Source organism: Pelobates fuscus, chromosome 1, assembly GCF_036172605.1.
Source record: "Pelobates fuscus isolate aPelFus1 chromosome 1, aPelFus1.pri, whole genome shotgun sequence".
Lineage (NCBI taxonomy): Eukaryota > Metazoa > Chordata > Amphibia > Anura > Pelobatidae > Pelobates > Pelobates fuscus.
The window spans coordinates 240,681,134-240,695,124 of NC_086317.1; the positions used below are offsets into that span (position 1 = coordinate 240,681,134).

General features: G+C 40.4%; 1 protein-coding gene across 1 annotated transcript; it reads left to right on the plus strand.

Moving 5' to 3' along the window:
* The first annotated feature begins 674 nt into the window (after window positions 1–674).
* On the plus strand, window positions 675–12,657 carry TMEM54 (transmembrane protein 54). The gene is made up of 6 exons (XM_063444531.1): window positions 675–768; window positions 9,467–9,660; window positions 10,457–10,516; window positions 10,633–10,821; window positions 11,589–11,720; window positions 11,958–12,657. Exons 1-6 carry the CDS (start codon window positions 756–758, stop codon window positions 12,042–12,044), a joined length of 675 nt encoding a protein of 224 aa, XP_063300601.1. The 5' UTR covers window positions 675–755; the 3' UTR covers window positions 12,045–12,657.
* The last annotated feature ends 1,334 nt before the right edge of the window (window positions 12,658–13,991 follow it).

Genomic DNA, 13,991 nt, shown 5'->3' on the forward strand with positions numbered 1-13,991 from the left:
GTCCCCATGTCTCCCAGTGGCCCAATGTCTCTCAATGTCCCCTAGTGACATGGGGACACTGGGAGACATGAGGACACAAACACTAAGGGACTGGGAGACATAGGGACACAGACATTCCCCCTTTTTGTGTATGTTCGCCCTTTCGGCCTTTTTGGTTATGTGATTTGTGTCAGTAGCCCACCCTTTTACCGCATCCATAGACTTCCTGCTTTACTGGACACTGCTGTTAGGGGGTATGGGTTTACTTGAAAGATGAAAGCATGAGATTAGCAAAGGGTATGTGTTTTCTCATAGTTGCATCCTATGAGTTTCCCTACAGCATCATCTCCATCAGTTACATGACGCTTAGGAGGTAGGACTGTTTTAGTGTTTTTGGTCAATAAGATTTTGTAATTAGGCCCATCATAATTATCAGCACCAGGCCCACTGGGCTCTTAATCCGGCCCTGGATCCAGTTGTTTCCTTTATAAAGTAGCCCATTGCATTGCGCCATGTAACAAAAGTAGTTCTATGTTTGCAAACAGGTTATATTAATTGCTCCTAGTGTGTGGATTCACTCTTTGTGTTGTTTATTGTAATAATCCCCATTGTGCACACAGCATACAGGAGGAGCTCCCTTTCACACCGGTCTGACTAGTTGGGAGCAGGACACCTCCCAGGGAGGGAGGGAGGGACTGCTATACACTGAAATCCCAATAGGGCACGGGGGCTTGGTGAGAGATTAGAAAGAGAGGGGCCGTGAGGCAGCCGACATCATGTGTGGGAACAGTAAGTAAACTTTAACTGGGCCCATAACATAATATGTGTGATAGAACGTTAAACACTTTGGAAAGCTCAGTACTGTCACCCACTGCAGATTTCAATGGTAGCTAGCGCATGTCTTAGAATGATGTACGTGCTCACTGGCAATGGCAATACACCTTTCTGCACTGCCCCCGGTACAGTTTTGTTTTGTCTAAAACGCAAAACTGCCCCTGTACCTCGTTGGTAAAACCCCTGAACAGGTCATATAGATCTGAGGTCTTGGGGGTTATTCAAAGTGCCTACTTAGCATAGAACACATAATGCAGTTGATTTTTGTTTCTACCACGGAAGAAAATATATATGGCATTAAATGCAAAAATTAATTTATATCATCACCGATTTCTATGTAGTGGCCACGTATTTTAAAATATATCCCCTAGTACAGCACGGCAGCATATGTTGGCGCTATATAAATATGAAAGAGTGTCAGTGCTGAAGCTGCTGCATAGGACTTGTTTAGTATATTTGAATTCTTCTCTCTGACCTTTGACCATCTAGTGATTAAAGTTTGACAAAATAAAAGAAACATGTCGGGTTCCATTAAAAAACAAACAAACCTGGCAGCAATTTGTATGGCAAACTATATAAAATTTTGTTATGAAACACCCTTACAGGGAGACTTGGGTTTTTAACACCTTATATTGTGAAGGAAATCATTTGTATAAAATGATTCATAAGGAGCAGAGAACTGGTTGTTCGAGTTTACAGAAGGCCAAGTGATACTCAGTAATACACTATGCAGCCTGTGACATTCACTTTGATTTACCTTCACTAAAGGAAGAGGTAGCTATTCAGGGATAGTGTCCTATGCCCCCATTATCAAGTGAAATCCCTTTATCGGTCACCAAAGCTATGTGTGGCCTCACTTAAAACAACATTCTGTTAATAATTACAGCCTGTGTATATACTAACGTTGCATCCCATCGAGACCATGAAATGGAAAAGATTGATGCATCCCACACAGTCAGTGCCAAAGCATTGCTGTCCTGCTTAGCTATATCCCCCTCCCCCATTACCACTGGCCCTGGAGTGTTGGTCTGTCCACTAAGCAGGTCTCCCAGTACCTCCCTCATCAATGGCATATCTCTTGCACTGACCTCTTATTTAATGAATAGTTCTTTCCACCCCCACATCTTTATGCGATTATATGCATTGCCACAAACTTCACTCGTCACCATTATACTAATTGCCCTGGAATTCAGCCTTTTCAACTACTTATTAATATATAGGAATCTTTACATCACCTCACCCAACACCAACATCCCAAAATACAGGCCGCTGTGGTTATTTGATGTAGGAATGTCAGAGTTGGTCTACCTACCTTGGTGTGTGTGTGTGTATATGTATGTATTTATGTATGTGTGTGTATATATATATATATTTCAACACTAAATTGGAGATAATTGAAAGCCAAACTGCAAAGATTGCCCAATGGCAGCTGTGACTATAGTAGAGCTGGATATGTTTTTTCAAATCCATTACTTTAGCCTATATTTTGACATTTGGCTTTAATGCAGTACAGTTCAGTATATAGTGAATAAGCACTACTTTGTTTTATCTTTTGCTTCTCTACATCAGTCTTGCACAGTCAGTCACTCTAATTTTATTTTAATTGTAAACCTCATTGAGGGACCAACAGCATGCGTATATGCTGCACCGACTCTAACTAGAACTAAAGAGATGCATTGCTGAGTTGTAATACCCTTTTAATTAAAGGGACACTCCAGGCACCCAGACCACTTCTGCCAATTGGAGTGGTCTGGGTGCCAACTCACACTACCCTTAACCCTGCAAGTGTAATTATTGCAGTTTTTATAAACTGCAATAATTACCTTGCAGGGTTAACTCCTCCTCTAGTGGCTGTCTACTAGACAGCCACTAGAGGGCACTTCCTGATTCATAGCACAGGTTTTCTGTGCTATAGCGTCGCTGGACGTCCTCACGCTGTGTGAGGACCTCCAGCGTCGCTAAAATCCCCATAGGAAAGCATTGAAAGCATTTTTAATGCTTTCCTATGGGAAGGTCTAATGCGTGTGCGCGGCATTGCTGCGCATGCGCATTAAGTCTCCCCCGCCAGCGGGCGTAATCTGTCTCCCCTGCCGGATGACGTAGGGATGGGGTCTTATTTCAGCTACTACCACACCTAGCCATACCTCCCTGGCTGAGATTCACGCAGCATCCTTACACACTTCCTGATACACAATCTACATGTTGTAGCTTTCCTTATTAGTGTGTTTAATTTAGAATGTCTAATTTTTTGCTCTGTTAATTGACTGCTGGAGCCTGAAGGAGACTTATGTGTCTGATGAGTTAAGGAACATGATAGCGTTAGGAATGCAAACATGTCCCCCCTACTTCTTTTGGTTTCTACAAAACTGTAATGTTTTATATTGCAGGGTTAAATCTAAAAGGGCACCTGGACAACATAATTGCTATGAAGTGGTTTGGGTGCTTTTAGTCATCCTTTAACCCCTTAAAGGGACACTCCAGGCACCCAGACCACTTCTGCCCATTGGAGTGGTCTGGGTGCCAACTCCCATTACTCCTAACCCTGCAAGTGTAATTATTGCAGTTTTTTATTAACTGCTATAATTACCTTGCAGGGTTAACTCCACCTCTAGTGGCTGTCTATTATTTTTCAATTCTTTCCTATGGGGAGCGCTAATGGCAATGCGCGGCATTGCCGCGCATGCACATTACGTCTCCTCGGCCGGTGGGAGGGATCAGTCTCGCCAACCGGCCGACGCAATGCAGAGGAGGAGCGGAACGGAGGAGGAGACAGCAACGAGGGACATTGCCGCTGCCTCAGGTAAGTGACTAAAGGGGTTTTCACCCCTTCAGTAACCGGGGATTGGGGGGTGGGAGGGAGAGGGACGGATTGTTTTCCTGGCACTGGAGATTCCCTTTAAGGACCAAACTTCTGAAATAAAAGGGAATCATGACATGTCACACATGTCATGTGTCCTTAAGGGGTTAAAGGTCATTAACAAAGCAGGAGATAAGATCATCTAAAGCAATCAAACTCAAAGTTTGGCAAGGGCCACATAAACAAGGTTTAGGTTTATGTGGGCCGCAAAAAAAATACCTTACATTTTCATAGAAACGTAGGTTTATTTTAAAAAGTACAGTATAAAAAAACCCACAGCACCCCCCTCTACTAAATCCCAGTCCCCTCCCCTACTAAACCACATCATGCCCCTCTACCACCCTGTGCCAAATCTGATCCTCCCGCTGACACACACATATTTACTGACAGACACACACACACTCACACTCACTGACAGATACACCCACACACTCACCGACAGACACACCCACACACTCACCGACAGACACACCCACACACTCACCGACAGACACACCCACACACTCACCGACAGACACACCCACACACTCACCGACAGATACACTCACCGACAGACACACCCACACACTCACCGACAGACACGTACTTGCTGATAGACACACACACACACACACAGAGAGACACTCACACACTTACACATTCTTTTCTATATTGCTCCTTACCTTTTGGAGCCGATGTGGGGCCTCTCCCTGGGGTTCTTCTTTCTGCTCCTCACTGCTCCCTTGCGCGGTTTAGTGATGCCGGGTGCCAGAGTATGAAGTCATAGTCCGGCGCCCGGCTTCACTTCAGACGGCGTGCGCGAGGGAGCAGTGAGGAGCAGGAACACTGAGCTCCCTCGCTGCCGCCAGAGACCTCTCCCCCGGCCGGGTAAATGAGCAGAGTAGGCACCTGCAATGTGGGGAGCGAGTTTGACATGCTTGATCTAAAGTAACCATATTGTGCTGTAAGATCTGATTGAAAATTAAACCCCTTTTTATTCATGTAGGCTGTGTGAGTCACAGCTAGGGTGGGTGTGGCTAGAGCTGCATAAACAGAAACAAAAGTGATGTAATTTTTAAAAGGTAGAGAATTAAGCAGTAAGACATAAGGAGCATAATATATGCATAAAAACTGCTTCATTAAAGAAACCCCCCCCCACCACGGCATTAGGCCTTCCCCACGGGAAAGCAGTAACTCAATGTTGTCTTATGGGGGTTTTTAAGATGCTGGACATCCTAATGCAAAGTGTGAAGACATCCAGCATAGTTTCTCTGAGTCAAAATCCATGTGAATCGAGGAAGTGCCTCTAGACGATGTCTGTGAGACAGCTACTAAAAGCAGTCTTAACCATGTTAGTTTCTCTAAAAGTAGACAGGCACAAGGCACCGAGGCTACTTTAGTGAGATTAAGTTGTCTGGGTGCCTATAGTGTCCTTGTTAGCTAAAGTTGTTTTGGAGCTTAGAGCGTTCCTTTAAACCAGGTTTCAGGCTTGGAAGTTACAGCTTGCTACCCAAACCCTAGTTAATTTCGACGCCAAGTGTAGTATTATTGTGGCACGAGAAGATATTAGCAGTGAACCCCTGCGGCCATTTTTCATGTACTCCAGCATCGCCACAGGCAACAAGTGCTGTGATGCAAATATACCAGTACCTGCTATCTAGTACTGTGCAGCACACTGAAGGGGCCAGGAAGGACACTGTACAAACCAGTGTGCATATCACCAGCTTCCCTGCCAGAGAGGAGGTATACTGCAGCTTCAGCTTTACATCATCTACCCCAGTGTAAGCTTCACCTTTATATGTCGAAAGTTCTCCTGTCTACCTCAGGTCTGTAGTAATACTGTTCCTGAGGAAGTGAGGAAAGCTCTTGAAAACCTGTCTTCTAAATATTATTAGTCCAATAAAAAGGTTTCATTGCATACTGTAACACTCTGGTTATTGTGGCATCTTACAAATAAATACTCTTGTGTAGGGGTTTTGGAATCTGTAACTTCTATTAATTAATGTTATGGGGGAAAATATATCAAGGCAAAAAAACGTGTTATTTGGGGACAAGTGCTAAATAATGTGCAATCACCATGGAAACCAATAAAATATCTTTAAATATTTAGCACTTTACAACCATGAGAACAACATCTTTGATAAATATCCCTAATTGGTTCAAATTTTGAAAATTCTTACCTTTAAAACAGTAATTCACTCCTTACAGTATGTATCATTAGTTTGTACTGTTTGTGTAAACATAATTAGAAGCAAAGCAGTGGAAATATATTTTATTGTTGTATTATGCACACATACATGGTATCAGGAGAAAGACCTATCTATCCTTAAAGGATCACTATAGCGCGCGCATTCAAAGTGTCCATAGGAAAGCATTTCTCAATGCGTCGCAGGTGCGCCTCTAGTGGCTGTCCGGAAGACAGCCACTAGAGGCTGGATTAACCCCAAATGTAAACATAGCAGTTTCTCTGAAACTGTTATGTTTACATGTGAAGGGTTAAAACCCGAGGGATCTGGCACCCAGACCACTTCATTAAACTGAGGTGGTCTGGGTGACTATAGTGTCCCTTTAAACTATTTATAGAATCTGTTTGGCTGCACTCACTAGTAAAGTGGCAAAGTAGAGTTGGAGAAACAATTAGCAATAAAAGGCCTCCGTCACAAACACATCATATTTTGGAAAAACTACCATAAGCATGATAATAACTTGTGTTCTTTGATACCTTACCCAGCAGCTCCTGTGTGTAAATCTCGCGGACAGCGTGCCGCCCGGAGCGTTGCCATGGTAACACTCTGACGGTCGCTGGATTCACGAGATTTAGACAGGGTAGCTGAAGGAAGCTGCTGGGAAGGTAAGTAAGACCTTGCTGGGCCCCCCAGGACCACCGGGCTTGTGATGGGCCCAGCGGTCCTGGTATGTAATATCGGTATCTCTATTGGACGATACCAAGATTGCCGAAAATACAGAATATCGGCTAGACCGATAATCGGTCAATCCCTAGTAACAATGTTAGATTATGAATGTGGTAATTTCTATTGATATCTGCACTTTTTGTAAAATGAAACAAAGACAAATTCTTCACATAAAATGCACTTCAGAGAGCTAAAGTACAGAAAGTAAAGTGTGTGGAGTGTCCATTTAAATACAAGCAGAGTGTGAAAAGAATTAACAGTCATCCTTTATATATGTTGCACAGGTCTTTGGCAAGAAATCATTGTGAGGAGTAAAAGGAAAAAAATATATAAAAAAATCCTTAACCCACACACAGTTTTTGTCTAATTAATTAAAAGAAAAAACAGTTTGCCTGATTCATGATCCAAGCTACTAAACTCTCGCTGCAATACAGTGGTGTATTTTCCCCCATCTAAATTTGCCCCGCCCCTACCTGTTTAAGATGAACTCGAAGTTTAACTGACAGATACACAGTGACATACATTCACTGACTGACACACACGTTCACTGACAGACACACTCACTAACATATACACTCACAGACATACACTGACAGACACACACAATTACTCACAGACAGTGACAGAAACACTCACTCGGACACACAGTGACAGACATGCACACATACACTGACAGACACTTATAGGACCACGCTCCCTCGCACTCCCCTCTGCCAAGGCACTTAGTGGGTGGCTTTTTTTTTGCCACCCAAGGCAAATGCCTTGTTAGCCTCGTGGGAAATACACCACTGCTGCAATAGAGAAATAAAATGCTTAGTGGCAGAGATCGGTGCCACTAACATCATTGTGTCAGAAACTGCCCCAGCATTCTGTTGGTCACAGTAATGGCTATATTGAATGTTAAATTATACTGTGGTACACACTCAGATTATCATGTGACTTACCTACACAACAGAGCAGTTCAGGACAAATATCTGATAGCACAGATCTCTCTTGTACATGTCCCTTGTATTTGATGACTAATGGGATCACCCTTTTCTTACCACTTTAATAAACTAGATTTGCTCTTTGGCTTATTTTTCCTCTTCTTCACATGGACAGTGCTCCATTCTTATGACCAAAATTGATGGTTGTTATGGTTAGGCCTATCTGGGAATATAGGGGTTTATAGAGCATATGTTACATACATATAGTTACATCCATCAAGTTCAGCCTTCCTCACATATGTTTTTTGCTGTTGATCCAAAAGAAGGCAAAAAAACCCAGTTTGAAGCACTTCCAATTTTGCAACAAGCTAGGAAAAAAATTCCTTCTTGACCCCAGAATGGCAGTCAGATTTATCCTTGGATCAAGCAGTTATTACCCTACATTGAAAGATTATACCCTTGAATAATCTGTTTTTGCAAGTATGCATATAGTAGCTGTTTGAACATCTGTATGGACTCTGATAAAACCACTTCTTCAGGCAGAGAATTCCACATCCTGATTGTTCTTACAGTAAAAAAACCTTTCCTTTGCCTTAGACGAAATCTTCTTTCTTCTAGTCTAAACGCATGACCTCGTGTCCTATGTAAAGTCCGGTTTGTGAATAGATTTCCACACAATGGTTTGTATTGGCCTCGAATATATTTGTATAATGTTATCATATCCCCTCTCAGGCGACGTTTTTCTAAACTAAATAGGTTTAAATTTGTTAACCTTTCTTCATAGCTGATATGTTCCATTCCTTTTATTAATTTTGTAGCCCGCCTCTGCACTTTTTCTAGTGCCATAATATCCTTCTTTAGAACAGGTGCCCAAAATTGCACAGCATATTCAATGTGTGGTCTTACCAGTGATTTATAAAGAGGCAAAATTATATTCTCGTCCCGAGAATGAATCCCCTTTTTCATGCATGACAATACCCTACTGGCCTTGGCCACTGCTGATTTACATTGCACATTGTTGCATAGTTTGTTGTCTATAACAATTCCCAAGTCCTTTTCGTGTGTTGTTATCCCTAATTCGCTTCCATTAAGGGTATACGTTGCTTGTGTATTCTTTACGCCGAAGTGCATAACTTTGCATTTTTCAACATTAAATTTCATCTGCCATTTGAGTGCCCAGTCCTCCAGTCTATCTAAATCACTCTGCAGCAAAGTAATATGTTGACTGTTTGTTCCAAGTTCTGCTTTACCCATAGCAAATTGTTTTGCTATTACAGCATAGTCTGTTATAGAGATGTCATATTGTCCACTTATAACTTGAGCTGAGAGTAAAACACATGGTGCACAGGAAACTTGCACAGTTTCAATCCAATTTTTGTTGCACGAAAAACTCAATTCAGGATCATCAAAACTACAAAGGCAATATGTTTCTCACAATTTCCATATGTTTCTTGCATCCAATGTCCATTCTCTGAGTAGTTCTTTAACAATCTATATGTTTTAGTTTGTTTACATTCAGAAAACACTGATACCCAGCATTTTCTCTGTATAAAAAAATAAATATATAGTTAAAAGCCTACACAATATCTTCTACAGTTCAGAGCTTTTGGGGATGTAAAGAATGATTTGCCAGAGAACCTATTTGTAATTAAATTTCTGCTCAAAAGGTGCACCATGGTTTACAATTCATATAAATATGTCCATTTTTCATGGGTCCCTACTCTGTTTATATTCATGGATATCATCAAGATTTGCTGAGACGAGCAACATTCTTAACGAAAGAGTAACTACGTGTCTGCAGCAAGGGAATACAAATCAATAGAATATATCTAATGATAATAAACCTTTGTTTTATAACTTGCAATAACATAGGACAACATTACACTATGGTGCATTTAAAAAAAGCTAAATAAAGGCACCTAATCTTCTCATTAATGTATTTGTCTAATTCCATTTGATTTTCCCTCCTTATCCAACAGAGGGGCTGGACTCCCCCCCATTTGGAAAGATTCTAATGAAATTAGGTCTGGCACTGATTGTGGTTGGACACCTCAATTTTATATTTGGAGCCATTGTGCACGGCTTAGTCCTGAGACATGTATCACAGATAAAGGACAATGAATCATGGCATTATTCCATAGCCAACATTACTGCTGTAGCTTCTGCTATCTTGGTAAGTGTTTATGTATAGTAACAAATAAAACTCATATATTTGCTTCTACATATATCTGTAGATCACAGGCTTACAGACTCTCATTATACCCTAGACTTACCTAAATAGGGTGCTTTAGGCTTGGCTGGCAGTTAACACTTCTAAGTGTCTGGGTGATAAATGGCAACGGAAAGCTATACTTACCGGTACATTTTCATTAGCCAATGCTGGTTTAGAGCTCCAAAACTTGTATTGGCTAACACAGTCCCTTTAATGTCAAATTTGGAGCTCTGCTATTTATTGGCAAAGCTGTAACCATAGCATTTCATGGATGGTAAAATATGCTGCCTTCTGCAGAAAATGGGCCGTGTATGTAATTAAATTATTATTCATAAAGCGCCAACAAATTCCAAAACACTGTAAATATAAACCGGGTTATTTACTAAAGTAGCAATCCATCGTAAATGCAAAGTGAATTTCAAATTTAAGGTAAAAATAGTTATACTGGAAAAGTTCTCTAATTCAGTTTGCTGTCAGTTGAATTACTCTGGCCTTGAATTTGAAACACACTTTGAATACTCACTCTAGCAAATAACCCTGATAGAGTGATATAAATGCCTGCATCCCAATATCATGTTCTCTTCTTTCAAGATCTTGCCTAGGCCATATTTATGATCTCTTACTACAGTAGGATTTGTGTATGAAATCTAATCTCTCAATTCAGTATTCATTTTAGTTTGCCACCATGTTATTTCTGTATGATGGGTGCACTTGAATTATTTATCTGTTGTGTTATATTTTTCTTCTTGTCCCTCAGAGCATCTCTTGTGGGATTATGGCAATTGTCTTTTCTCGGTACCTTGAACGTACATCTTTGGTAAGAATTGGTTTATATCTCCTGAACAGAGACATTCAGACATTTCTTAAACTCCGTTGCCTTACAGTTTTGATGTGTGTTAAAAATGTATTGTGACTGTATGTCTTGTTTTGCAGCGATGGGCATTGTTGATTCTCAGCATATTGAATGCAGTGCTATCTGTTGCCTGCACTGTGGGTACTGCTGTTTCTGTTATAATCACCATAGCGAACCAGGGCCGCACATTGTTATCTTCTTGCACATTCACCGACCTGGAACTCATTCAGATCTCGCATGAATGTCCTTTCGACCCAACAAGAATCTATGTAAGTTTTAATATCCTAATATACACACAAATATAAGTGTGAATCTTCTCATAGTCGTAGCAGAGAACATTGAGGTATCTTGAGTTAATTATGCAATTTCACTACCTGTATAGGGGAATGTCCCACTTTTACAACCTCTGACTTCCTTCTCTGTCTTGGATTCTCTGACAGTTCAGAATATGTTGTATGCACGAGTTTTATTTAGAGTTACACAGCAATAAAACACACAGTAATATGAAGGGTAAATTAATTATATTGCATTACCAAGATAAAATACACACTATTGTGCTTTGTATAGAAATGAGGGAGCTTCACAGCAAAATAACTTCAAGTGGTGTGCAGTGTTTTAATGATTCACAGAGCTCCACAGCAGTAAACCAGTAATGTCCTGTGTCACAGAGCACCTCAAGAGTAAAACTCACAGTAAGGTGCAGTGTATTAATGTATCACAAGCTTACAATCTATAAATTAGTATTGTGCTGTATCTGAGGGTATAACAAAGCTCCACAACCTGAATCACAGGGTTATACAGCATATAAAACCCCAAGTTAATTGTGTATGTAAATCCACACATTTAAAACTACTGTCCAGTTACCACAAATGGTGTTAGTATGTGTGTTTATTAGGTATTTATGTGGAGACAGATCATATCATGCAGATAATACTGCTTATCTCTACATCTGCCTTACATGTAGGGTAGAGATGACATTTTAATTTAAGGACACTGCTGAGGTTCCTACTTATCTACTCTCACTCTGTTTTTGTAGAGCACATCTTTATGTCTCTGGGTAATCTCTCTCTTACTGGATGCGACAGAGGTTTATTTTAGCACAAGGTGCTTTTTCACCGTCCTTCAGCTAATGGATGTCCGACTGTGTCATAAACGGAGGCGGAGGAAGGTGAGTGTCTAGAAGATATGAATAGTTGAGCTTTTCACCTTTATACCAATCCCATGTGGCCGCCAAGGGAGAAACTCTTTCACGCAATATTCTTAATGTCATTAAAACAAAAAAAACCAAAAAAAAACCCAGTAGATAAAACACCGCCTTATCAAAGGTAAAATTTCACATCCTCAAACTAAAGTATAATTTAATGTCCGTTTGTGTCCTTACATTTTCCATTCTCATTGTTCTTAGGTCAGGATCCAAATTCCAAAGATGGAAGAAGGTGTTAATGCAGAACATGAGGAGCTAAATGCAGATGAAGGGTATAGTGTATTGTGACCATGTGACACAATAACACACAGTTTTGGACATGTGTGGAATCATTCTACGAGTGATTTTGGACATCATTCATTTGGTGTTGAGTGATCTATAAGTGTTCTACTAGGAGACGTGAACTCCAAACACAGGGTACTTATTATGTGCAAAATAGTGTTCTGCTGATATATATGATGTACAATGAGCCTTTTTGTCTGTATGTGTGTGTATGTGTATATATACCTCTGCTTACTTGAGACTACATTGTCCGATTGAGAATCCATCTTGCTCACCATAGAACCCCACCACCTCCTCAAAACCCTACAGGTTTTATTCTGTACTACAGTTCTAGCACAGCCAACCTTAAACCCTACTTCCCACATCTAAAAGCTGTATCCAAGTTAAAATGTCTCTACCCGCTTTATCATTTTTAGATGCCTCTGCCAAATTCTGAGTATATTTACAATTGTCATGGAATTGTAGCTTCTATGGTACATGGTTCTGTTGTCATTAATATTACTGGTCAGGCAATTCCACTGTATATTTGCATAGAATTTTGCAGTTAGCTGGAAAGTGCTTTGTTTACAGATGCCATGGAAATATTTTCTCTTAACTACAGCATTTTTATATAATAAAAAGATGTATATATGTTTATGGAAATAAGGCTTGTAATTACCCTTCAGGTACTTAAAAGTATTTTGTTTTGTTACACTACAAAATACATTGGGGTTTGGCTTAATCATGCTTGTGGTGGAAAACAAGATGTGTTTGTTAGGATTAGGTCTGCTATTTCATCCCTCTACCCTCATTTATTGGATAAAAATGCTCCTGAAACGCCAAGAAACTAATCATATGAAGCTTTTGAGAATTGTTGGGATATACACTCTACTCTAACAGGTTTTTTTACATTACCCATTGGCTCCGCACTGGCTCATCAGTATCTGGATGGCCTGAAAGACATATTGTCCTGTCTTCTACAGCTATTATTGTAACAGTATCAGCAGGTGGTCCCTTTTTAAAGTGGTGGTTGTTTCCCAAATATGTTCATCTATAGCAGTGGTTCCCAACCCAGTCCTCAAATACCCCCTAACAGTCCATGATTTAGGGATTACCCAGCTGTGTTTAACCCCTTAAGGACCAAACTTCTGGAATAAAATAGAATCATAACATGTCACACATGTCATGTGTCCTTAAGGGGTTAAGGTGTTTTTAGAAAAATAAATAAAAATCATTTTAGACACAACAGGGTAATCCCTAAATCCTTGACTGGTACGGGGTACTTGAGGACTGGGTTGGGAACCCCTGATCTATAGGACTGTGGTGTTGAACAAAGAATGGAATCTCATAATTCCTGAGGTTGAGTACATTTGGTTAAGGTGGTACAGCCTAACAAGTCAAGTGGAAGAGTCACATTCCGGGGGTAGAAGAGTCCCTCATGTCACAATCTTTAAACACACCACTGAATAGTACAGTACCATCCTCTGAAAATATTGAATGAAAAGCATTTTATGTAAACCGTAAGATCCCATTAATCAAATGGGAAGACAAAGAAACATTAAACTGACCTTGTCACCAACTATGTTGCACATTCTGCTAGTACAGGCAGGGAAAAATGGAGGGTAGGCTGTATAAAACCGTATTCCACTTCCCCCCGATCCATAGACTTCTTGCTGTTCCTGTCACATTTCCTCTCACATCATGACTTATATTCTTGAAAGACCAAAAAACCGCGATGCATCAAAGGCTGACCTTATTGGTCTCTTCCTGCTTGTACATATTAAATATACATTAAATTCAGTGCTCGTTGTAATAGAATATCCCTTTGTCACCAACTGACATGTAAGGAGTGTTTACAAAGCATTCCAGGAACTTAAACATTTCTGCCTAGTTTTATTTTCCTTTTCAGAGCTATATATTAAACAAAATTATCTCCTCCTGCATTGTCAAAATCTCACTAGAAGAAACTCAAAA

Excerpts from the sequence above, each read along its gene's own strand:
- TMEM54 (XM_063444531.1), top strand. Across the intron at positions 9,661-10,456 it reads CTGTAGCTTCTGCTATCTTG|AGCATCTCTTGTGGGATTAT; the intron begins GTAAGTGTTTAT and ends CTTGTCCCTCAG. Across the intron at positions 10,517-10,632 it reads ACCTTGAACGTACATCTTTG|CGATGGGCATTGTTGATTCT; the intron begins GTAAGAATTGGT and ends CTTGTTTTGCAG.